The 27,287-nt window shown below is 44.3% G+C and overlaps 1 protein-coding gene across 8 annotated transcripts in view; it reads right to left on the bottom strand.

Annotated features, from left to right (window-relative positions):
• Window positions 1-27,287, bottom strand: part of numb (NUMB endocytic adaptor protein) — a 173,123-nt gene that overhangs the window by 16,458 nt on the left and 129,378 nt on the right. For 5 of the 8 annotated variants that reach the window (XM_067991133.1, XM_067991136.1, XM_067991130.1 and 2 more), the window contains exons 4-7: window positions 24,671-24,703; window positions 9,920-9,994; window positions 2,592-2,732; window positions 289-493 (exon numbers count right to left, since the gene is read on the bottom strand). In XM_067991133.1, the coding sequence (XP_067847234.1) occupies window positions 289-493; window positions 2,592-2,732; window positions 9,920-9,994; window positions 24,671-24,703 (454 nt within the window). Of the gene's footprint in view, window positions 1-288; window positions 494-2,591; window positions 2,733-9,919; window positions 9,995-19,812; window positions 19,921-24,670; window positions 24,704-27,287 lie in introns of those variants that run through there. The other 3 variants (XM_067991138.1, XM_067991132.1, XM_067991137.1) reach the window with 2 other exon arrangements.

Here is a 27,287-nt window from a genome sequence, read left to right as displayed (position 1 = left end):
CAGGCAGGTAAATGCAGCCTGCCCTCTCGGATGTGGAAGTCGGGTCAGACTAGGAAAAGGAGATAAAAATTCAAAATATCTGGTGAAAGCCAACTCCATAAAAATACGCTGGGCTAGTTTTTTTTTGTGTGTTTTTCCTTTTAGAGTGCGATGAATTCAGCAAGTTTGAGTGGTTACATTTGATGAACGGGACCAGATGAGATGGAAAGCTGATTAGTACATGGTTGAAGTGTAGAGGCCCAAGTTTACATTAAACATGTTGCATAAAGTTTCATTTTCGCTCTGTACCTTCCTTGGTATCCTGCAATTGTTTCATGATTTCTTCTCGCTCTGCTTGTTCAGTGGCTGTGATTACTCGAAAGGAACCTTCCCTGGTGAATGTGGTTCGGTTAGCGTCAAATGTGGCGGTAACACCACACTCCTTCTCTCGCTTCTGCTTCCGCTCCAAACATGCTGCAAAAGCACAGCCTACAGCATGGCTTAACCGCTCACCCTGAGGAACAGTGCAATATTGTTAATGTGTGCAAACACCAAGGTCTTCTATTTCCTATACAATCCCACACATCAACCACAAACAGCACATTCAGCATTATCGATCATGTGCCCAACTTTATTGCTTCTATCACCTAGGCATAGATAGGCTAATGCAACTCTGTGATGACTCAGTGAGTAGCTCAGTTATGAAGGACTCGTAAGATCCCATGTTCAATCCCCAGCAGCTGTGGAACCATATTCCAAAGAGTCAATGCCTTGCAGGGGAGGGGGGAAATTGACAAGAAAACAAACAGGGAGGAGCCAGAGTCCTTTCTGAACTGTATGTTTCACTCCACATGGTGCATTTTTGCATACAGCCATTGGAAGTGGAGAGAGCAGACATTATAGCGCTTACCATCTTCATTTTAAAGTGGGGTAGGAAGAAATTCAAAAATTTGAAAGTGAAAATCTCACTGCACACGACAGTGTAATGTATCAATCCAATCGGTGGCAGCAGCAAAATTCAGTCTGCTCTTGAGAGTCGTAGATAGAAAATCTAGTTGATAACCTTACATTACATGCACACTTGGAAAGAAGTTAAAACTTCCATCTGCCAGTGTTCTTGGGCTTCTGAAAAACTCATTTAATGGTTTTGGGGAGCTTATCTCTGGCACTTTTTTTCTCTGGAACTGGAATTGCTAGTGCTGGTGTATGGGTGAGGAATCATAATGCATTCAAAATGTGAAGCCCAAATTTTGCTTCAAATCTGGATTCCAAATGAAAGCAACAGGAGATTCTATCACCTAATGTATAATTAAGTAATTTTGTCTCGGAGGAACAAGCAATGGCACACCACTTCTCAAACCTTGGGCAGTACAAAAGCCTATTGAACTGTAATGTTCCTTGTATCTCAATAGATTATTGTATCTCAGATTGACATGTGGCCATGGACTTCATTGCTCTTCAAAGAAAACGATCAAGCATCTTGAAGCCTATGCTAGCATTTCTGAACAAATACAAAATCAACTACAAGTTTACACCATATCTGGTTCCAGACATTTCACTTTCCATTTCAATACTTAGTTTTTGAAATTTGCAAAAATCATACTGACAAGTGTTAATACAGAAATCTGCTTTGCAAGGATGTCAGGTAGCACACCCAAAGGATCGGGGTGTAAATCTCGATGTGGTGCGATACAAAACCACACAGACCAGGGGACCACAGGTTCTATTCCTAGTCTGTGCTTGGTCAGGGCAGTGGCTAGGAGACAAAAAGCCAAAGCTCTTGCTTCTGCCTGAAGTGGAAAGTGTGCCTGTGGACATCAGATGAGAACAGGACTGGTCTTGGCTGTAACATCCTTCAACACTCACTGACCAGATTCACACAATGGGTGAGATACTAGAAGGTTGCAAGTGTCTGTGGAACTGTATCCCAGAATGAGTCAGCACCTGCATAAGAAAATTGATTTATAAAATAAAGGCCGGATATAAAAAAATAATAAAAGTGCAGATGGAACGGAATACTTCTGCAATGCCTGAAAATATTACTTCAATAGACAGGCATGCTGTATCTTTCAATTGGTTAGGGTGAGGAAGTATCCATCCTCAATGCAGTTGGAAAGGTAGATGACCTACACAAAGGCATCCAGAAGACTATTCTGTAACCTGCCACAAAGTACAGTGCAAGAATGGCCAATGGCAACTCCAACCAATTTTATCTCACTCCCTGTGAAGTGCCGACCTCCCTCCCCCCAACTGTGCAGCACAACTGATGGTCTGAATACTGTGCGACACCACGTCCGACCACTCTGATGCTGTGTGATAGAGTTCCAATGAGCTGGGGCATCGAACGACCTCATTCTTAAAAAAAAAAGTATTCTGATTTCAAGCAAGTATGGCAATTTTGCAACAGGGTAGCCACCACCCATTGACACCTGGCACTCGAGCTGTAATGCTACTCACGTCAACAGGACAAAGAATCACTTAAGAGTCGCGCACAAACTGATCTCGGGCAATCTGACCTCAGTTTTGCGTCCCCCACCAACCAAAGTCGAATGTTGTCCTCCATCAATATATCAGCCAACATTAATATAAAGGAATGAAAGGGGCTCCCTTACTGAATCTCTTACAGCCAAGAAGCAGTGACAGATCCAACGCCTGGTTGTACCATCTCGACAAATGTAGGAGAAGGCCTTGTCGAAGTTTCGGTCAGGGGCACAGAAAGATACCTTCTCTATAGTTTGATCAACAATAAGGTCCTGTAAACAAGAGGAAAAAAAAGATACAAAAATAATGAAAAATTTAACACTCTGCCAATATGCTGTGATTGTCCATACCCAATCCAGCTACTCTGGAAGTGTCCAAAATTTGGTCACCCACCAGAATTATTTTTATAATAAATCCAATTGTTTTTCAGTCAGACACCAGATGGCAGTCTTGAACTGTATACAATTAAATATTCTTAGTGAATTCTGGAGTGTGCTGGCAGATTAATGAAACAATTTTTTCCAGAAGAAAAGCTAATGTTTGTTCAGAGCTTGTTGTCGTAGATTTACACATTTCCAAAGAGTGTAAATATAAAAAGTGCATTTTTTTGTAAATGTGATACTTCATCGGTTGAGTGCTATTTTTTAAACTGACCCAGTGGATTGTTAGTTAAAAATGGTGCCTGTATTATTGAACTGGGTCCATCCATTATCTTTATCCAATTTCTTGTAACTTATGTCTACATAATGACCACTGAGCCAGTCAATTCCCCTCTTCCTTACTCGATAAGTGTCCATGTTTTTCCCTTTTCTAATTGGTGACTACCAATTACTTTACACAAAACTTTTCTGCACAATTTAAATTTTCTCAATATTCACCAAAATGAAATTGTAGCGAATCATTTTATTTTAAAAAACACTTTTTTTTCTACAAGATACAGCCTTGACAGGTCCCCATACATCACATTATACACACCTAAAAAATGACGTTTGTATTAAAACATGAAAATTTCAACAGTTCAGAAAAAAAAAATCACAAGCTACCCATAAACTTATCCATCCCACCTTCCAATCAGTCCAATTCTCCTCCTCCTCCCATGCATTGCCCTACTCAACCTGCCTGCTGTGCCTCATTAACATGGCAGACCTTGGGCACACCCTCCCCTGATGCTTCACTGCCCAGCAGTTCCAAGCTGAACAATCACACTAAGCTTCAATGAGTTGCTGCCTAACCTCCATCACAGCATTTGCACGAGAAGCTTGGCAAAGTCATGTCAGCCGCACAGTTATACTGTGAGACTGATGCGATGTAACCAAGCAACCAGAGTACAACTCCCAGGAACCACCACATTGTCCAATACTCTGGACTCTTGTACTCTCCCCAAACACCGGAGCAACTCGCAGCCCCATCTCATCTCAAACCAACTCTCCCATTTCATAAGCCTGCTTAATTCACTCTCACTCCCCACGTTAACCTGTTGCTGCCATTCACCCTCCCAATAGGAGCTCTCCTTTCATCAACTTTAAGTCTGCTGCTTGTCCCGCCTCTCTCTCTTCCTGCCCCATCCCCACACTTCACCTCGTCCTCTCTTCCCTCCTTTCTTCCCTCCTTTCTTTTAAAAACATAAATCTTTCAATTTAGGCGGCTAAGGGGTAAGTATATGAACTAAAAACATACACATAGGTTGCTAGGTACAAAGTTAAATGCAATTGTGCACAGCAAGCAGAGACATTGCTTGATTCAGCAGGCTGTGGGGGAGGGGGGGCGGGGGGGGGGGGGGGGGGAGGTCAACTGTTTGTCCCACCAGTAGGGATGAATAAAGCCAAAAGCCATCTTTTTGATGGATTTCTTTATTGCTCACTCAGCTTAAACATTGATGGACTAATTAATATGCCTGAAATCTGGAACACTCTGCCCAGAAAGCTTTTGAGGCTAGGGGTCAATAGAAAACTTTCAAACTGAGATTGGTAGATTTTTGTTAGGCAAGGGTATTAAGGGTTACGAAACCAAGGCTGGTAGATGGAGTTAAGATACAAATCAGCCAAGATCTAACTCAATGGCGGAACAGGCTCAAACTGAATGGTCTGCTCCTGTTCTTATGTCGCTTTCACTTCTGCAAGTCAGCCGTGGCTGTGTGGGTAGCACTCTCACTTCTGGGTCAGAATGTCACGGGTTCAAGCCCCACTCGAGACTTGAGCACATAATCCAGGCCAACACTCCGAGTGCAGTACTGAGGGAGTGCTGCACTGTCGGAGGTAAAATGTTAAAGAGACTCAGCTTGTCCTCTCAGGTGGACGCAAAAGGTTCCACGACACTATCCGAAGAGTAGAAGGGGGTCTTCTCTCCTGGCCAATATTTATCCCTCAACCAACACCTAAAAACAGATGATCTGGTCATTGTCTCATTACTATTTATGGGAGCTTGCTGTGCATAAACTGGCAGTCATGTTTCCAACATTACACTTCAAAAGTGCTTCATTGGCTGTAAAATGCTTTGGGACATCCTGAGGTTGTGAAAGACGCTGTATAAAGTTCATTCTTCTTCTTTTCCTTCTATCCCAGATGAAACAAGCAATTATGCGAGGTTCTACCAGGAATGTAGCTCTTTTTAGAATTGAAAAATAGCACTGCAAAAAATACACGTAGATCAGCATGAAGTATGCATGCACAGCAGTTTGGGTAAATGCTGCATTCATTCTTTCTTAAATCTCCATTCTGCAAAGCTGAGCCAAATCACAGGTCGGTCTTGTGAAAACTGCTTCAATTACAGCCTGGACAGAAGAACAGGGACAGCAGTCAGGCAAGCAGTCGCCAGCAGTCACTCTTTGCGCCCTTCAGCCCATAGTACAAATAGGGCAGCGTCAAGGACAAGGAGGAGAAACTGAATGGTCAACGCCACAATTCCACTAAGTAATATGAACATGGCATCAATACACACCTGGCGTGACAGCTATGCATTCACTATGGCTAACCAATTCCAAGTCTGTTGTTGGCCATGCACAGTGTTTATTACTACACTGGCTAGATAAAAATTATCAATCCAAGATTTGAGGTCTGACCTCTCTCTCTCTGCCTGATCCCATCCTTACTCGTCCAGCAAGAGTCACTGTATAGCCATCAAAAGCAGGAACCTTATCTGATTCTTACCCATAATCCAGGAACATACAGATTAAATGTGCCTCTGACAGCAGCCCTTGGTGAGAAAGCAGGAATCAAACAAGGGACCTTCTGATCATTGTGACTTACCCTAACAACAGGCAGTACTGTTACATGTTAGGCCACTGGTGTGTCATTTTTATTTTTGTTTTGAACACCACCAGAACAAATTCAGAGAAAGGAAAAAGTAAAATGTTTGATAGTTTAAGCCAAGTATTGAATGCTTTATAACATCTCATTAATCCTACCATATCTGAACTGTCTTTTTGCTCTAGATTGAAGTAAAGCCGAGAGACTTACCTTCAAATGTGAATTGTTCCTACAAGTTAGTCCTAGATAAACTGCGAGTAATCTCTCCGCAGATATTTTCTCTCCGTCTCCCAAATGATCCAGCCAAGATTGGAAACACTTCTTCTCAGGAAAGCTAAAGACTGCTCATCAATCAAAACTGCCACTCAGACTCTGATCTCCTAGTTGAGCGCCTGGTGCTTCAGCTTGCATTGGTTACAAGGCAACCTCAAACAGATTTATTGTTTAGTTTTACAGCTCTGAAGGGCATCAGATTCTCTTACTTATAGACTGCTGTAATCATCAACAGGGCATCAAAGCCTGAAGATTGAGGTATCGAGTAAAGTGGTAATATCTGACTGCACTTAGATCACTAAGTAAAAATATTAAATTTAGCTTAAGCTCAGTCACACAAAGTCCATCATTCACCTTGTAAATAACATTCATATATATTCACCACAGATGTGTGGGCAGCTTCCTTCAGCTGAAGGAGAATTTGTAGTCTCGGAATCAACTTCACATTTTTATGCAGCTATTAGGCTTTATAATATGTTTTATTAGAGTTCTATTTTCACAATTGTTTAAAACAGCAAGTCATTTGGCTGCTGCAGGAGAATGAGATTTATAGTTGCATGCTGCCAACAGCAATCCATCACATTACTTCCTGCTCCAAGGTCACACATCCTTCTTGTAGCATTAAGCTATTTATAAGAAATGAACAGAAGACCGATAGATAGGCATCATAATTTCTTTGGGAAATTAAACTAGTGATCATCCTAGTCGATATCAAACTGCCTCCAATCCCATTTAATTTAAAATGGTATTTAGCATATTTTTGTTGAATGGCAATAACTATTTAGGTTTAAGCACTTTAATGGTCATATTTGTAGATTCTTATTAGAAGAGCGAGCTTAACGCACCATGGGCGTGATCTGCACTTCAGAAAAAACTATGCAGAAATGTCTGGAGCAGCTTCTCAGTCAGTTGAGTAATATAATCTGTGCAACAAGGTTAAGGTTATAGTGTTGGAGAACATGAGAGAAGACCATGTAGATGCCCTGTATATTTCCCCCGGCAGCACCTCCAGGTAAGAGGTTGTTACTACTAGTGCTCAAATATTTTCTACCAATTGGAAATGCAGTTTTATGATGGTTTCCCTTCCTTTTCTACGATTTGGTGACATCCATGTAAAACTAACACTCTTGCACTCACCTCCAAGGAATGAATTGTACAGATACTGTTAGGATCCATTCCAGAAGGTTGGGTATTCCAGGTAGCCATAACCAAAGGGCACCCATGGACTGTGCGAGGGTGACCACTGCTGAGGTACCAAAGGCCTTGTGAAGGGCAGAAATGGTCAAATCACAGGCTTCAACAGAGGAGAAGATTGCGGGGGCTCTAACACATATATTCAGAACCTCTCTGGCCACAGGGGATGTGCCAGAGGACTGGAGAACCGCTAATGTAGTACCATTATTCAAGAAGGGGAGTGGGGAAAAACCGGGGAACTACAGGCCAGTGAGCCTAACATCAGTGGTAGGAAAATTATTGGAAAAAATTCTGAAGGACAAAATTAGTCTCCACTTGGAGAAGCAAGGATTAATCAGGGATAGTCAACATGGCTTTGTCAAGGGAAGATCATGTCTGACTAATTTGATTGAATTTTTTGAGGGGGTGACTAGGCGTGTGGATGAGGGTAACGCAGTGGATGTGGTATACATGGATTTCAGTAAGGCCTTCGATAAAGTCCCCCACAGGAGACTGGTCAAGAAGGTACGAGCCCATGGAATCCAGGGTGCCTTGGCACTTTGGATACAAAACTGGCTTAGTGGCAGAAGGCAGAGGGTGATGGTCGAAGGTTGTTTTTGTGACTGGAAGCCTGTGGCCAGTGGGGTACCACAGGGATCGGTGCTGGGTCCCTTGCTGTTTGTGGTCTACATTAACGACTTGGATATGAATGTAAAAGGTATGATCAGTAAGTTCGCTGCTGATACAAAAATTGGTAGGGTGGTAAATAGCGAGGAGGATAGCCTCAGTCTGCAGGACGATATAGATGGGTTGGTCAGATGGGCGGAACAGTGGCAAATGGAATTTAACCCGGAAAAGTGCGAGGTGATGCACTTTGGAGGGACTAACAAGGCAAGGGAATACACAATGAATGGGAGGACCCTAGGCAAGACACAGGGTCAGAGGGATCTTGGTGTGCAAGTTCACAGATCCCTGAAGGCGGCGGACAGGTAGATAAGGTGGTAAAGAAGGCATATGGGATACTTGCCTTTATTAGCCGAGGCATAGAATATAAGAGCAAGGAGGTTATGATGGAGCTGTATAAAACACTGGTTAGGCCACAGCTGGAGTACTGTGTGCAGTTCTGGTCGCTGCACTACAGGAAGGATGTGATCGCTTTGGAGAGGGTGCAGAGGAGATTCACCAGGATGTTACCAGGGCTGGAGCGCTTCAGCTATGAAGAGAGACTGGGAAGATTGGGTTTGTTTTCCTTGGAGCAGAGGAGGCTGAGGGGGGACATGATTGAGGTGTACAAAATTATGAGGGGCACAGATAGGATGGATACTAAGGAGCTTTTTCCCTTCGTTGAGGGTTCTATAACAAGGGGACATAGATTCAAGGTAAAAGGCGGGAGGTTTAGAGGGGATTTGAGAAAGAACTTTTTCACCCAGAGGGTGGTTGGAGTCTGGAACTCACTGCCTGAAAGGGTTGTGGAGGCAGGAACCCTCACAACATTCAAGAAGCATTTGGATGAGCACTTGAAATGCCATAGCATACAAGGCTACGGACCAAATGCTGGAATATGGGATTAGAGTAGACAGGGCTTGATGGCCGGCGCGGACACGATGGGCCGAAGGGCCTCTATCCGTGCTGTATAACTCTATGACTCTATAACTCTAACTACACTAAAAATTGCCAACGGCATCTGCGGAGCATTAGTCCACTTTGTACTGTAATGGTCTTCAATGGAAGGAAAGTGAGAAGTGATTCTGATGATCAGATATGAAAGATCCAGATGTGTTAGTTATTATAACAACCATTATATAGACGATTGGGTCCAGAAGGTTCCCTCAGCTTTCAAGACAATACAGATGAGTGAGTTTCTCCTGATCAGCCTCTATGAAAGACTGATGGTGACTGCCCTGAAATCCAAAACACAGTTTCTTAAGGCAGTAAGAAATGAGGATGACAGCTTCTGGTTTCTGCTTCTCCTACCACCGAAAATATGGGTTTAATGGAAGTAGAAATTTAATTCAGAAGGGATAATCTTAACTTAGTACAGTCCTAGTTTATAACTTCAGAATACAATGAATGTTCTAATGAATGTTCTCTCTTTCAGTACCTCCCGCAGATATGAAAGGTGGGTACTAGTATGGGAAGCGACAAGGGAACAGGACCAACCAGAAAGACTATATGTAGAGATTAGCATTTTCAATTCCAAAAATAGTTGCAATATAATTATTGAAAGAAGAAAAATCAAGTCCAACCTTTGAAGGATAGCCAAGTTATTTTTGTCCAGTTCCTTTAGCCACTCTAATTCACGACCCATACACTTAACCTATTATCTAGAGATTTAATTTGTAATTCCCAAGAAACTGAATTGTTCAATTTTGCTGTTACTTGTACAACTAAACACAATAAAGAAATTCCAACTAAGTGTATAAAATTGTGTCATAATTCATCAAGTAAAATATTTTTCATTGCCTGATCTTAGGACCATCAAAATGTAATTGTAACATTTCACTATTCTCCTCTTCAGCCAGCTTCCTTAGCTCTAAATCAAAACACAATATGCTCCTGCATTGAGTACCAGTAGAAAATTAATGATCTTTTGAGCATTAAACAATTTGGAAAAACAACCATATTGTGATTTTAAAAAGCCACATAAGACAAAAAAGAATGTTGACAATGTGTTTAACGTACCTTGAAATGAAAGATCAATGCCAGGCAAAAGGCTGCAAAAATGAGAACTAATTATGGCACAGGAGTGAACACAACAGTAAACTGACCTTAGTTTTCTCATCCACCACTCGCAGTCCATCTGCTGACACCCACAACACAGCCTTAACAGGCTTCTTTCCAGTCTTAAAGGGAAAAAATGTGAAGATTTAGTTAAACAGCTTAATGAAACCAGAGTAACCAAAGGAATAATCAGCAGAGCCATAAGCAATAGCAGTGAAGGAGATCAGATTCCATTGCCAGATAGCCCAGCACAGAGAATTTTTAAGAGCAGCTGAACACAACAGCTTCAAGGCACTGAGGGGAGAAAAGGAAAACCACACCATTAAACACACACAGCGCTGATCTCTCTTCCTATTATTAAACACCAGAATAAAAAAAATAACTGGATGCTTGGGTAAACTGGCTCTTAAGGAGTTACACCACTAATATGGCAGGCAGTTTTTCTGCAACTGGGGAAACAATGCGATTTTAGTTCCACACTGCTCACATACTTGTTGGGTTAATTTAGCTTTAGGGTTGATTCTGCAATTTAAAAACATTCATAAGGTTTAGCTCAGCTCCACGTGAAAGGAAGATGACTCACCATCCGACAACGGGTCACACAAAAAGACTTGTATATCCACGGCCTCCTGTTTGCTGCAATTCGGAAATTCAATTTTCATTGCCCAATTACACTCAAGCCCCTGACTACAGTCTTATTAATGTTTTCAAAGATTGATACGTTCGTAAGGACCCCCATCCTAACTTGTGAAAGACGGTGTCAGCTACCCAAAGGAAAACAGTGCAATCATTGCAGAGAACCTATCCTATTAACACACGGCAACAGAAATAATTTGCAAGTAAGCCAACCAATACAGAGAATCTCAAAAGTGACAGATGGACAGAAATGTAATGACCTCACAGGCTCCATGGGAGCCTCTGGACTCCAGTTTTGCAAATTTATGTTCCACAGCCAGTTGCATGTAAGGGTCAGTGCTCAGTGAAGGAAGATGGGAGAGAATAGTTGTGCACATGTACAACCCAATTTCTGAGTAATGCAATTACTAAAGTGAGAAATAATTCCATCTCCTTCAGACTGGGGCTTACCAACATTAGGTAATGGACTGGGGAGTAAGTGATCTTCACCAGCCGAAGAGGACCGAAACAAGTTATTTAGAAGAATTCATGTTAGCCAAAGAAAGAATTTAACAAAGAAATTTACCCTTAGCAAAGATTAACGTACTTAAATATATGAAAGGAGTAACCACATTTCTGTCAATACTGGAGAGAACAAAGTCACAACTGCCCGAGAAGATGCAGCATCCTGATTGAAAAACTACTCAAATAAGAAACACGGTGTTCACCAATGTACAGTAGCAGGAAAAACAATCTGCTTTGTACAGGCAAGCATTTGTCCCAAGTCTGATGAACATGCTGACTTCCGTCAGGACAATGGAGTGAGCACTAGCAACACAACTGTTGTTGATCCTTGTGGGATCCTATCCTGGTAGGAGTCACCACTTCGAGAATAGGAGGGTAGAAAACAGAACATGAATCAGGGGAAAATTCAGACAATACGAAGTCTCCAGAAACAGTCACTCTATTTGTAAAAGACAAAAGCCTATAAGTTCTTCCCCTCGAAAAGAATAGCCCAAATACACCACGCCTTGACTGTGAAATTTCCTTTCTATCTAATCCTTTCTATCTAGATTAGATTGATATACAAAGTTGGAGGGGAAGTAATTAACCAATTAACATGGCATTCTGAAACCAATTTGAGTAAGTACACAAATAGGTGACCTGGATTCAGCAGAGTGGCCTTCAGAAATGACATGAATAGGAAGATATAGTCATAGCACATGGTCTATGATCCTTCTGACTGAGGAAGAGAGGATATGCACTGAAAAAGATAGCGCAAGTGAAGAGAGAACCAAAGTACATTTGCATTCAAATATTCAGCAATGTAACGGGGTGTTCTCTGAAATAACAAAAATGGAATAGTCTTCTCTTCTGGTGAGATACATCCCAACCAACTGGCAAATGAGGTAAAGGTACACATGCACAGGCTGCCAGATCGCCAAGAAAGCAATCCATCAATAACATTCACTAAGCTGAGGATGGTGAGCTGTGATGGACCCACCAATTCTGCTTAAGATCATAAGAATCTCGTATATATAATTTATCTATTTAAGTTAGGAATTTATAGCTTGCTAATACTGTAATAAGTTAAAAGGTTTAAAGTTTACTGAGAGAGCTGTCGGTGTTTCTCTGTATGGGGAAAGATGTAAAATACACATTTTCTTGTTGGTTGAGGGACAAGGCAAGAATACTGAGCCAAGCTGGAGGATTTCTGTGACTGGTAGTTCTCCCGCTCCCCAGACTCTCGCTCTCCCGGGTGCAACGGTGTGGTAATCTCCTCAGCTCCAAAACTGCTGCGGCTTGTTGCCGAGGAGAGGCTGTGCTGGTTGGAAATGCTCCAGCGTGCGAACGCAGCCTGTTTGGCATTATTCAAGTGAATTGTTGTTCCATTGGCATGGGCATCGCTCCAAATGACGTGGGCGCAACCCTTCGCTTCCAACCTCAGAGCCTTAGCTCGTCGCTCACCTCCAGCAGCACTTGTCCTGACACCGCGTCGCTGCTCAAGTAGCTGCTTACCCCTTCGCTGTCGAAGATGATGCCGAAGGTCCTCACTTTCACCCCCATCGCAGGCAGGCGCTTCAACAGGGTTTTATTCACCTGCTACATCGAAGGGGCCAGGTTTTTAATCTGAGGCTCCGGTGGCTTTTTAACCCATTTTTAAACTTATTTTTATTCATTGATTGAATTTAAATGCATTCTTTTTTAATTGTCTATTTTAACCCTAATTTTTAAGGTTATTGTGTTAGTGTTTTATTTAATTCATATTTTTAAACTCGGCCTCGCCCAGGTCAGGGCCTTGCCGCTCCTGCTCCTCCCTTGCCACTGCCGCTGTCCCCACTGCTCCTGGCTCCCTCTGGGCCTTTTGTAGGCCCCGCGTTGCCGCCTGGCCTCGCCCAGCTGCCGCTCCTCCCTCACCGCTCCCACTGTGGACAATGAGTGTTTGTTGGTCTCCGTCCTACACCAGAGTCTGGTCTCCAATCGTCTCGGATTTCCCTGCTATTGGGCCAAGACCTCGCTCTGCTGGGACCGTGTGGTGGTTGGTGTGCAATGACCAACCTACGTTAAAAGAATCCATGCACAAGCATCTTCCACTCCAATCCCACCCTACCCACCCAAATGAATTTCGGGATCTGGAACATCAGGACCCTTATGGACAATCTCAACAGCGACAGACGTCGCACTGCCATCACAGCCCGGGAACTCCGGCGCTACAACATCGACATCGCTACCCTGAGCGAGACACGGCTGAAAGGAGAAGGCCAGCTTAAAGAACAAGGCGGCGGATATACCTTCTTCTGCAAAGGCAAACCAGAAGAAGAACACCATCTCTATGGGGTCGGCTTTGCCGTAAAAAACAAATTGGTTGGACGTCTCAACGAATCCCCCTGCGGGGTAAATGAACGCTTCATGGCCCTATGGCTCACCCTGGCCTGGAAGCAGCACACCACAGTCGTCAGTGCCTACACCCCGACCCTAAACGCAACGGACAAGATAAAAGAGGCATTCTACTCTAGCCTTGACCAATCGCTGTCCCGTCTCCCAAAGGGAGACGGGCTGATTCTTCTCGGCGACTTCAACGCCAGAGTCGGGAGGGACGCAAACCTTTGGAAAGGCGTGTTAGGCAAGGAAGGCGTAGGGAAAGCAAATCCCAATGGAATCCTCCTCCTGATGAAATGCTCAGAACATGACCTAGTCATAACGAACACCCTGTTCCGCCAGAGGGACAAGTACAAGTACAAGACCTCACGGCAACACCCCCACTCTAAGCACTGGCACTTAACAGACTACATCATCATCTGAGCGAGGGACCGCGAAGATGTCCGCATCACCCGCACCATGACCGGAGCCGACGACTGCTGGACTGACCACCGACGAATCCACTCCACCATTTCCATCAACCTGGCCCCAAACCGGCAGCGGCAGAAAAAACTCTGGTTCAGGAGACTTAATGTCGCTGGACTCAGACCCTGAGAAGAAAGACCTAATCAGCTGTCGCCTTACAACCAACCTGGCGACAAGCAAAGAACCGGAGCCGCAGAGTGCCCACAGCGTCCGGTTTGCCCTAAAAGCCACCATAGTCAGCACCTGCGAGGAGACGCTCAGTCTCTCGACCAGGAAACACCAAGACTGGATCGACGAGAACGATCAGGAGATCCAGGATCTCCTAGAGTCAAATGCAAGGCGTTCCTGAACTGGCAGCTCCACCAAAACTCAAGCGAGAGGAAACAATCCTACAGGCAACTGAAGGGCTGAAGTGCAACAAAGAACCCGTGACTGAAAGAACAGATGGTGGATGGAAAGAGCGCAGGAGACTCAGCAACTCACCGACAACCACGATGTGCACGGCTTCTTCAGCGCAATTAAAGCCATCTACGGTCCGAGTACCCAGGGACTTACCCCACTGAGAGCCAAAAATGGAGAGACGCTCATCAAAGACAGAGAGGCAGTCAATGCCCGCTGGCGAGAGCACTTCGAGGACCTCCTCAACCAAGACGCAGTCCTCGACGTAAGTGCCCTCGACACCATCCCGCAACACGCCACCATCTCAGCACAACTCCAGCCTGCTGTGAGGTTGAAAAAGCCATTCGACAGCTGAAAAACAAGACTACCGGCGCAGATGGAATCCTCGCTGAAGTACGAAAATAAGGCGGAGAGGCACTCTTGACACGAATACACGACCTTATCACCCTTGTCTGGAAGGAAGACAGCATGCCGGGAGATCTCAGACGCCGTAATTGTGACAATCTTCAAGAAAGGAGATAGGTCCTACTGCAGAAATTACAGAGGAATTTCCCTACTGTCCGCCACGGGAAAGGTCATCGCGAGAATCCTCTTCAATCGCCTCCGAGTCTCAATGCGGCTTCCGCCCCTCAAGAGGCACAATGGACCTGATCTTTAGTGCGCGACAAGTCCAGGAAAAGTGCAGGGAGCAGCATCAAACTCTGTTGAAGGCCTTTTGAACTTGCAAAGGCCTTCGACTCTGTCAACCGGGAGGGATTGTGGAGCATCCTCCTCAAATTCAGCTGCCCGCAGAAATTCGTCACCATTCTCCGCCTGCTCCACGATGACATGCAAGCAGTGATCCTCACCAACGGATCCACCACAGACCCAATACGAGTGCAAACTGGGGTCAAGCAGGGCTGCGTCATCGCACCAACGCACTTCTCCATCTTCCTCGCTGCAACACTATTGTCCTTTAGGGAAGGAAACCTGCCGTCCTTACCCGGTCTGGCCTATATGTGACTCCAGACCCACAGCAATGTGGTTGATTCTTAATCGGCCTCTGAATTGGCCGAGCAAGCCACTCAGTTGTAAAATCCCACTAAAAAAAGAGTCATAAGAAGAATAAAACTGGACGGACCACCCGGCATCAGACCACCAGGCACCGGACACGACAAAGGCAAACCAAGCCCAGTCGACCCTGCAAAGTCCTCCTCACTAACGTCTGGGGACTTCTGCCAAAATTGGGAGAGCTGTCCCACAGACTAGTCAAGCAACAGCCTGACATAGCCATACTCACAGAATCATACCTTTCAGCCAACGTCCCAGACTCTTCCATCACCATCACTGAGTATGCCCTGTCCCAACGCCAGGGCAGACCCACCAGAGGTGGCGGTACAGTGATATACAGTCAGGAGGGAATGGCCCTGGGAGTCCTCAACATTGACTCCGGACCCCATGAAATCTCATGGCATCAGGTCAAACATGGGCAAGGAAACCTCCTGCTGATTACCATCTAGCGCCCTCCCTCAGCTGATGAATCAGTACTCCTCCAAGTTGAACACTACTTGGAGGAAGCACCGAGGGTAGCAAGGGCAAAGAATGTACTCTGGGTGGGGGACTTCAATATCATCACCAAGAGTGGCTCGGTAGCACCACTACTGACCGAGTCCTGAAGGACATAACTACCAGACTGGGCCTGCGGCAGGTGGTGAGCGAACCAACACGAGGGAAAAACTTACTTGACCTCGTCCTCACCAATCTACCTGTCGCAAATGCAGTATTGGTAGGAGTGACCATCGCACACTCCTCGTTGAGACGAAGTCCCGTCTTCGCACTGAGGACACCATCCAACGTGTTGTGTGACACTACCACCGTGCTAAATGGGATAGATTCAGAACAGATCTAGCAGCTCAAAACTGGGCATCCACGAGGCGCTGTGGGCCATCAGCAGCAGCAGAATTGTATTCCAGCACAATTTGTAACCTCATGGCCCGGCATATTCCTCACTCTACCATTACCAACAAGCCAGGGGATCAACCTGGTTCAATGAGGAGTGGAGAAAAGCATGCCAGGAGCAGCACCAGGCGCCAACCTGGTGAAGCTACAACTCAGGACTACATGCATGCTAAACAGCGGAAGCAACATGCTATAGACAGAGCTAAGTGATTCCACAACCAACGGATCAGATCAAAGCTCTGCAGTCCTGCCACATCCAGTCGTGAATGGTGGTGGACAATTAAACAACTAACGGGAGGAGGAGGCTCTGCAAACATCCCCAGTCTCAATGATGGCGGAGTCCAGCATGTGAGTGCAAAAGACAAGGCTGAAGCGTTTGCAACCATCTTCAGCCAGAAGTCCCGAGTGGATGATCCATCTCGGCCTCCTCCCAATATCCCCACCATCACAGAAGCCAGTCTTCAGCCAATTCGATTCACTCCACGTGATATCAAGAAACGGCTGAGTGCACTGGATACAGCAAAGGCTATGGGCCCCGACAACATCCCAGCTGTAGTGCTAAAGACTTCTGCTCCAGAACTAACTGCACCTGTAGCCAAACTGTTCCAGTACAGCTACAACACTGGCATCAACCCGACAATGTAGAAAATTGTCCAGGTATGTCCTGTCCACAAAAAGCAGGACAAATCCAATCCGGCCAATTACCGCCCCATCAGTCTACTCTCAATTATCAGCAAAGTGATAGAAAGTGTCGACGACACATTCCATCAAGCGGCACTTACTCACCAATAACCTGCTCACCGATGCTCAGTTTGGGTTCCGCCAGGACCACTCGGCTTCAGACCTCATTACAGCCTTGGACCAAACTTGGACAAAAGAGCTGAATTCCAGAGGTGAGGGGAGAGTGACTGCCCTTGACATCAAGGCAGCATTTGACCGAGTGTGGCACCAAGGAGCCCTCGTAAAATTGAAGTCAATGGGAATCGGGGAAAACTCTCCAGTGGTTGGAGTCATACCTAGCACAAAGGAAGATGGTAGTGGTTGTTGGAGGCCAATCATCTCAGCCCCAGGACATTGCTGCAGGAGTTCCTCAGGGCAGTGTCCTGGGCCCAACCATCTTCAGCTGCTTCATCAATGACCTTCCCTCCATCATAAGGTCAGAAATGAAGATGTTCGCTGATGATTGCACAGTGTTCAGCTCCATTCGCAACCCCTCAAACAACGAAGCAGTCCGAGCCCGCATGCAGCAAGATCGGAACAACATCCAGGCTTGGGCTTATAAGTGGCAAGTAACATTCACGGGAGACAAGTGCCAGGCAATGACCATCTCCAACAAGAGTGAGTCTAACCACCTCCCCTTGACATTCAATGGCATTACCATCGCCGAATCTCCCACCATCACCATCCTGGGGGTCACCATTGACCAGAAACTTAACTGGACCAGCCATATAAATACTGTGGCTACAAGAGCAGGTCAGAGGATGGGTATTCTGCAGCGAGTGACTCACCTCCTGACTCCCCAAAGCCTTTCCACCATCTACAAGGCACAAGTCAGGAGTGTGATGGAATACTCTCCACTTGCCTGGATGAGTGCAGCTCCAACAACACTCAAGAAGCTCGACACCATCCAGGACAAAGCAGCCCGCTTGATTGGCACCCCATCCACCACCCTATACATTCACTCCCTTCACCACCGGCGCACAGTGGTTGCAGTGTGTACCATCCACAGGATGCACTGCAGCAACTCGCCAAGGCTTCTTCGACAGCACCACCCAAACCCGCGATCTCTACCACCTAGAAGGACAAGAGCAGCAGGCACATGGGAACACCACCACCTGCATGTTCCCCTCCAAGTCACACACCATCCCGACTTGGAAATATATCGCCGTTCCTTCATCGTCGCTGGGTCAAAATCCTGGAACTCCCCTCGTAACAGCACTGTGAGAGAACCTTCACCACACAGACTGCAATAGTTCAAGAAGGCGGCTCACCACCACCTTGTCAGGGGCAATAAATGCTGGCCTCACCAGCGACGTGCACATCCCATGAACGAATAAAAAAAACTCCACCTCATCACCATGAAGCTCCCCGCCGAAGTGGAGCTAACCTACAGGACAAGCAGGAAACTGTTCAACCGTCGACGCCTCCAGGCCAGAACCAAGGCCACCCCGACTTCTGTCATCAAGCTGCAGTACGCAGACGACGCCTGCGTCTGCACACACTCAGAGACCGAGCTACAAACTATCTTCGACGCATTCTCCGAGGCGTACGAGAGAATGGGCCTCAGGCTAAACATCCGGAAAACAAAGGTCCTCCACCAGCCCGCTCCTGCCACACAACACTGTCCCCCAACCACCAAGATCCATGGTGAGCCTCTGGATAGCGTGGATCATTTCCCATACCAGAATTTCCCATACCTCGGGAGCCTCCTCTCGGCGCGAGCAGACATCGACTCCAATGCGCCAGTGTAGCCTTCGGACGCCTGAAGAACACTGTTCGAAGACAGACCTCAAATCCAGCACCAAGCTCATGGTCTACAGAGCAGCCTTGGTCCCCGCCCTCCTGTACGCATCAGAAACAGGGACAATGTACAGCAGACACCTCAAATCCCTGGAGATATCACCAACGTTGCCTCCGCAAAATCCTGCAAATCCACTGGCAGGATAGGCGTACAAACTTGAGCGTTCTCTCCCAGGCTAACATCCCCAGTATCGAGGCACTGGTCACGCTCAACCAGTTGCGATGTGCGGGCCACATTGTCCGCATGCCTGACACAAGATTCCCTGAACAAGTGCTCTGCTCTGAGCTCCACAATGGCAGGCGATCACTAGGAGGGCAGAGGAAACGCTATAAGGACACTCTCAGAGCCTCCCTAAAAAAATGCAACATCCCCACTGACACGTGGGAATCGCTTTCCTTGAATGCCCAAACTGGAGAAGAAGCATCCGCGAAGGCATCAATCACTTCGAGCGTCACCGAGTGGAGCACGTGGAGGCCAAGCGCAAGCAGCGGAAAGAGCGCAGAATCCAGAGCGTCTCCCACCCGCCTTATTAAACACTACCTGCCCCACCTGTGGCAGAGTCTGCGGCTCCGGGATTGGACTACTCAGCCACCATCGAACCCACCCTCCTGGAGTAGAAGCAAGTCATCCTCGACCCTGAGGGACTACCAAAGAAGAAAAGACACATTTTCTTATTTCGCCTCCCTAACCAATAAATCTTCAAATAGTACAACTTTTAAAAGGACAATGATTCTTCTCAGTTCCCTGTAATTATATAGAACTAAGATGGTGATACAAGATGATGCTAGAGTCATAGGGGGTAATTTTAACCCCCAACAAGCAGGATGGGGGTGGGTGGGAGATGAAAACTGTTTTTTGGACCAGCTCCATCCCATTGCTGGACCCTTCGATCCTGGATCCCCCCCAAATCGCATGTCATCCATATCCTCACATCTTCCCATGCCCCCTCGATTTGTTCCAGGGTTCATGATCGATCACTCTCTCTCTCTCTCTCTCTCTCGCTCTCCTTCCCAACACCCTCCCCCCACCCTCTGATTCGCAGCTCATTTCTCTCCCGACAGCCAGCCAGCATGTCAATCTGGCTGTCTGGCGTGTGGGAAACCCGGAAGGACAAATACTCACTTTCAATTGAGTTGTGATCGCAACTTCCAGGTTCCCCACGCGATCATCTAGGAACGGGCCGGGTTCCTGGCTCCAAGTTAAAATCACGACCATGGTGTCTGCCGGATGCAAGTCAGCCATTACATTCAGTAGGTTATCCAATCATCATATGCCTAGATTTATCTGTTTACACCTTGGCACGGCATTATTTGGATGTGTAAGACCTACAATGAGGTGTCTAACAATATTCAAGTCAGCTGTTATCATAGTCAAAAACAGATTTCAGACATCTGCGCTGACAGTTTTGATCAATTGGGCAGATCCCTTTTTATCTTTTCTTTAGTACTAGGCTGAATTCAAAATGAAGAGGATATAATTTGACTGATAGTCTAGGTTATTTAGTTATATGTGCCAGCAGCTTGTAAGGTGCTCAACGAGAGTTCAGATCCACATAAAGCTCGCCACCTTGGACCCATGATCCAAGTTATGGAAGGGAACTGTTAAAGCTTCGGAACTACTGGCCCCGATATTTACAGGGAGGGAGGGAGCAGGGGAGCGCGTCCAAAACCCAGAAACCCCAGGGGCGTGGAGATCCTGCTGATATTAACGGCAGGACCTCATTAACATTTTCTACTTCCGTTTCCTGCCTGGCAGCCGGCCAGATTGACAGGCTGGCCGGGTGGGAAAACCAGTGGCAGGAGGTTGCTGCTGATAATCATCCCTTGGAATCGCAAGAGGTCAGGGCTCTGTGGGTGCAGGGTGGGGGCAGGGGGGAAATCAGAGCGCTGCAGGAGGTTCGACATCGCAGCTTGGTGGGGGGGTTGCCAATTGGGGCAGCGAAGAGAGGCCACGATCGGCAGAAGGGAGGCCGAAGGCTGCTTTTAGGGGGCAGGGAGAGCACTCCTGCTCCTCCCGGCCCATAAGGACTGCTATAAAAAGCATTTACCTGCTGGATCCGGCAGCTCTCTTCCATTTCGCTGCCGGGTTTCCCGAGCCCTGAGAAACCCGGCCGGCAGATGTTAAATTTAAACCAGGCTCCCAACCTGATTTAAATATGATAATGAAGTGTCCTGCCTCTCCAAGACTGGGACACACACACACACACCCCAACGTTCTAAAGGTGGCAGCAGGTGCTTATGTCGTGGGCTGGCGGTGCGTTGCCAGATTTTTACTTTTTAACTTCATGGGAGGGTTAATATCGAGGCCATTGTCTTGAAGCGCTTGAAGTATTCTAATCTTGGTAAACCTGCTTTTTTTCCCTCCTACTTTGGTTTGCCTCGTAGTTTTCAATCCGAGCCATATGGGTCCAATCTCTATGGTGTTTCTGGTCAGTCAGAGTGATCTGGTGGACATGGTGGTGCTCCTTCCAGTGTCGAACTCAACAATAAAAGGAGTTCATGATTTGCCTGGTTACACACAAGGTCACATTTTGATTAATAAGGAGTGACAGCTTGTCTACGTGATTGGACTTTTGCAATGGTCACAAGAAAAAAAAGGCACTGGAAAGTCCGAATCCCTAGCAACGTTGGGTATTACTGACCCAAGGTAAGAGCACTTCATATAGATAGCAAACACTTCCAATCAAATAGTAGAGAAGGCAATGGCGAGGGGAGACAAGTCCACTTTGGGTAAACAAGTCCAGACAGAACTGGAGACAACAGTAGCCAAAGTTAACAGAAACATAGAAAATAGGAGCAGGAGTAGGCCATTCGGCCCTTCGAGCCTGCTCCGCCGTTCAATATGATCATGGCTGATCCTCTATCAATACCATATTCCCGCCCTCTCCCCATATCCTTTCATGCCATATCTAGCTCCTTCTTAAATATATTCAGTGACTTGGCCTCCACAGCCTCCTGTGGTAGAGAATTCCACAGGTTCACCACCATACTTTTTCTGGCAACTTTATATGACTCCTCTTTGGATCTAATACTATCCTTAATTTCTTTTTTTAGCCATAGTTGGGCTGCTTTTCCTTTTGTGTTTTTGCACCAGAAAGGAATGTATAATTGTTGCAATTCATGCATTCGTTCTTTAAATGTTAGGCATTGCCTTTCCACCATCATGCCTTTTAATGAAGCTTCCCAATCTATCATAGCCAACTCACTCCTCATACCTTCGTAGTTTCCTGTGTTTAGATTTAGACCCTAGTTTCAGATTGGACTACTTCACTTTCCATTTTAATGAAGAATTCTATCATGTTATAGTCACTCTTCCCCAAAGGATCCTGCACAAGATTATTAATTAACCCCTTCTCATTGCACAATACCTAATCAAGGATAGCCTGTTCCCTGATTGGCTCAACGTACTGGCCTAAAAAACCATCTCGTACACACTCCAGGAATTCATCCTCCACAGTATTATTGCTAATTTGGTTTGGCCAGTCTATATGTAGATTAAAGTCACCCATGATTACTTTAGTACCCTTGTTACATGCATCTCTAATTTCCTGTTTGATGCCATCCCCTACATTACCACTACTGTTTGGAGGCCTATAGACAACTCCCAGTGTTTTCTGCCCTTTGGTGCTTCTTAACTCCACCCAGACTGATTCTACATCTTGATTTTTCTGAGCCAATATTGCTCGGATTTCATCCTTTACTAACACCACCCCAACTCCTTTTCGTTCTCTGAACTTCTTATCTTCTGAGATTTACACAACCACTTTGCACCAACACTACAGTTGTAATATAAATGCAGCCTGAAACTTCCTGCCAAAATCAATTCGATTAATGTGCCAATATTTGGAGAGCACAAAATGGATGGACTTCAATCTTTTTCAAAACTCTTTAGGAGCATAATTTATAGACTTTAATAATCATTAAAAACTGACTCAAAGTTTCCTATTGGAGTGCCATATTAACTCCTGGTTATGAAACCTTTGAAAAATAGTATGTTGAGAAACAGGATTACTTCTGATACCAATGCATAAGATTACTCATATAATGTTATGCTGCCATTTTTATTCAAGGGCAGTGATACATCCACCCATTTATTTCAAAAGGTGCTTATGCTTCAAACGGATCAGCTGCTGAAAATGGAGAACTACACAATGAAAACCGAAGATTGAATAAATGGAGAACTACCTAGCAAAACCAACTAATGCATGGAGCAAATTGCAGCTCCAGGTTTTTATAGACGGAACCTCATTTACAATCGCGAGATTCAGCGTCAGGCTCTCTTTAGATAAAACACATTACCCAGAGAGTGGTTCGAATGTGGAACTCGCTACAAAAAGGTGTAGTTGAGACAAATAGCACAGATGGCATTTAAGGGGAAGCTGGATAAACACATGAGGAATAAAGGAATAAAAGGTTCTGCTGACAGGGTTAGATGAAGTAAAGTGGGAGGTGGCTCATATGGAGCTTGAACATCAGCATGGACCAGTTGAATCGAATGGCCTGTTCCTGTGATTTAATTCTATGCAAAATAAGGTCATGCATACCGGTAGCATGGAACCTAAGTGTTCAAAATCGACAGTCGGAAAATTGGATGGCCCACGAATCAGTTGTGCAAGATCGGAGTTTATACGCTCAGTGGTTACAAACAACCAAATGTCCCAGTGAGTGTATACAGTGTGTGGAAATATGGGCACATAATCTATAACTCAATTATGTATGTGCACAACACTTCATCCGAAGGTGAAATTATATGCACGTCTAATTTTGTTTTGAGGAACAGCAAAGGATGTGAAATTTCACCAAAATGAACTGCATTTCAACTATAGCTACTTCTGAGAAATGACATAGGTATCTGGCCTCTTTAAAAAAATGAAGAATTCAAAAAGACACGATTGACACCTCGGAAATACAGCAGTTCAATACTATATAATTGGTCTGTGAAAGCTGTTTGAAAGTAGTTTTATTGAGCAAGAAACAACAGTTAGTCTCTAAATCAGAGCTTCATGAAAATAATGAACCCTTTCTTATGGTCATCGAGGGGCCATTTGACTATTTTTATGTTTAACAATTTACACAGATTGTTTCATGGATCCATTAAGCAATCATCATTTTCAGTAGTAAGTATAGTAAAGTTGATATTTTATGAGTGGGCTTCAAACAGATAAGCAGGGACTGTGAATATTACTGACCTAGAGATATTTATATTATTTATTATTTGCATTATCCAATGGGGTTTCCCCACACAATGTGTTGCTCCACAGACCATTCATGTGTAAAGTCTGTACATCTCCTCTGTGCAATGCAGTGTACACTCCATACTACATCCGTCACAAACTAGGCCGTCAAAATTTCAGACAGCATTTATGTGTAAATCAGTAAAGAGTCTCTATGCAAAGTGTCCTGGCAAGTACCTAATTGCTTTGAGGAATTCAAGTTAATCTGTTACTTATTGTCATTTCAGTTATGTTGTGCTGGAACTACAGAAATTTGCACATCATACTGTATTGAAGGATGAAGCTGCTGTGTAACCTTTTAAAACAGATGAAGAGTAACATAAAGGGTTACTTACAGGCTTTTAATTTTACCATCAGTTTTAATAAACAGATATTTTAAAAGATAACCCTGAACAGCTGTGGTCCCATCTGCATTTATTTAAGGAATCGGGTCATTCTTTATTTCTCAAGCTTGGGGCATTTCTTTGCTTTGTTTCACTCCCCTCCCCTCACATGCATGGTTCAAAACCAGTCGCATCAGCAAAACAAAAAACTTTATATTCACTTCACACAGTCCAACTTGCAGCAAACAATTCTGGGCCAGTGAAAAAAAAACTGCAAGCCATTACTATTCAAAAGTTTACTTTATAACTGAACAAATATGGTTCACTTTAGCCATTAAACAACATTAAAAGTGACAGTCTAATATTTAAACGCAGTGGTGTAACCCCTTAGCATATCAACACAAGTCTAGGCATTCAAACTTACTTTTCCAAATAGGGCTTTGAAGAACTTCCTTTCCTGGAGTGACAGGGGGAACAAGTCAGGAGACTATTACTGCAGGAAGCTACAAGTACTGCAAAAGTTTCAAACCAAAGCACGAGAACTAGTCCGGAAAAGTTCTCCGAAAAGGATGTAAAGAGGCAAACGTGAAGACCACCCATAATAATGCAAAGCATTACATGGACTTACAGTAAGTGTGATTGAAGAGTGGGCAGAGATAGTCCAAAGGCCTGCCACATGCAGAGGCACTAGTTACATTTGATCTCAGTTTAGTGCTCAAGAACACTTCAAGTTCAGTTCAAGTTGGCAGCAGCAGTTTTAGCAGCACTGAGACATTTTGGATCAGAGGCACAAGGACCACAAAGCACAGCTACAGTTAGCGTTGCTACACTTCAATTTAATAACAGAAACTGTAAAACATATGAACTTCACTGCATTATTGTACATTCAATCTTTTCTGAATGTTTTTAATAAACCCATCCTGAATTAAAACAAAATGAACAAGGTCACCTCAAACAGGACGTGGCATGACCTTGTCAGCATTGCAAATTGTAGATAATTTCCCACAGGTACAGCTGAAATCAATCTAATAGTTATGCGTAGTTGCAAACAATTATGTGAATGAAATGAAATGAGTGCTGCTGCCAAGTCTTATGATTCTAAATCAGATTTATTAGACATTAATGTAAGTAAATCAACCCTACTGAAGAAACTAAGTTAGCTGAGAAATTTCAAAAAATCTAAATCATGCCTAAGTGGGAGTATTAATAATTAATTCAGTTTATGTGGAGAGGACGTTGTCTAGCAACATTAGTACAAGTATCAGACATGCAAGACTATAACTACAGAGCACTACAAGAAGAAATGTGCATTAAAAAAGATTTAATGTTTCTTATACCTGCTGAAACAAAAACAAACATTTTACGTCATCACAACATAAAAATTATAATTAATGACACACAAAGAACAGAGGCACACATACTCTCTCATTACAGGGGAGTCCTTTTTAAAAAAAAACTTTGTAACATTTAGTTGTATACATCAACACAAAATGATCGATGGCACAGCACACTAGCATGGCTGCTAACCCACACAACCTCGATGGGGGAGGCAGAAAGCAGGCTCACTCGCTTGTGCAGAGCATTCTGATCCCAGTCAGGACGGACCAAGCGGAAACTTGGCACTGTCCACAGGGAGTAAAGGATAAGAAGCAATGGTGGGAAAATAACTCAGGCAACAATCAGAAGTCCAATTCCAGAGTGAAGCCCAGGAGCAGGTCAGCCAGTAATTCATTTCTAAAAATATTTTTAAAAACAAACAAGCAAAGTGCAAAATATCAGATACCTGACCTTTTATTTCATTCAGAACAGAAAATTGTTTTTTTTTATTTCTTGCAATTTCCAGAAAGCAAAAAAGGTAACTCTGGTAAATTTTCATGACCTTATTCAACTGAGGACCTAGTACACAAAATTCTATTACATTTCCAAAAATACATTCTATAGCTGAAAGCCAGGATAACAAAAAGGTATAAATCAATACTGTCCCAGGAATCAATGACCACATTGCAACAAAACTTCATTACAGCCACATGTCAGAAGAGCATAATCACAAAATAATCACCCCAAATTTGATCAAGGAGGAAATTGCTGAAATTTAGCATAATTTTTTCCCTAATGGAGCAAAAGCAGCAGTAAAAAAATCAGTCAAGTGACTGCAATATGGGGGCACAATGGTTAACAGGCCTTCAACATTGGGTTTGGTTTAAAGCGACAACATTGGGTTGATCGTTGACAGTCCGAGCAATAGTCTATAATACTGGAGCTGGGCAAAACAATGAATTTAGTCACACCGCAATAGATACATTTCTTGATCAGCAACTTGGAATACTGCTATGAAACCTTTATTGGAGAAATCAGGAATACCATGTAACTAAATGCAGTATAAGTATATTATGTATAATCACACTCAACATGGATTTTTGATTACATAACCACAAAGCATGTTGGGCAATACTGTATTAGAATGTTAATCTTATACCTGAAGGCTATTTAAACAAGTCACAAGTAAAATAGCTTTGGTAATTTCCATTCAGTTCCTAATGTGCAGGAGCTCATGTCAAAGATATCCTGGATTTAACAATCTCATTTGGAGTAGAGTACCAGACTAGCATTGCATGGCAACTATCTACAGGTTGTAAGCGGTTAATATTTTGTGACGGACTCACAACCTACCCGATACCTTACAAATGAAATCAATAGCTCGGTCGATGTTCCATTGCCCAAATTGGTCACTCACTTCTCACTCCAATGAGTGGGTAATCAAGGCGACAGAAATCCAGTTGGCAGGTCATAATATTTAATCTGGTCATCAGACTGCAAATTAAGTATTGGGTTTTAAAAACAGAAAGAAAAACGTTGGGAATAACTTGCCACGTCTCTTACAATACATGGCTCGTTTTCAAATTGGAAGATGTAAAATTGGGCCATAATAATGAATAAAAACATGCGTGCACATTTTAGAGAGGAGAATGTCTTACCACAAGTATTTATTGTTATTGAATGTTTCCCAATTTAGCCATTTTTAAGCTAGCAAGTAATTATAG

This window comes from Heptranchias perlo, chromosome 10 (genome assembly GCF_035084215.1).
Source record: "Heptranchias perlo isolate sHepPer1 chromosome 10, sHepPer1.hap1, whole genome shotgun sequence".
NCBI classification, from domain to species: Eukaryota; Metazoa; Chordata; class Chondrichthyes; order Hexanchiformes; family Hexanchidae; genus Heptranchias; species Heptranchias perlo.
This window is presented reverse-complemented; position numbering and strand designations above follow the sequence as displayed.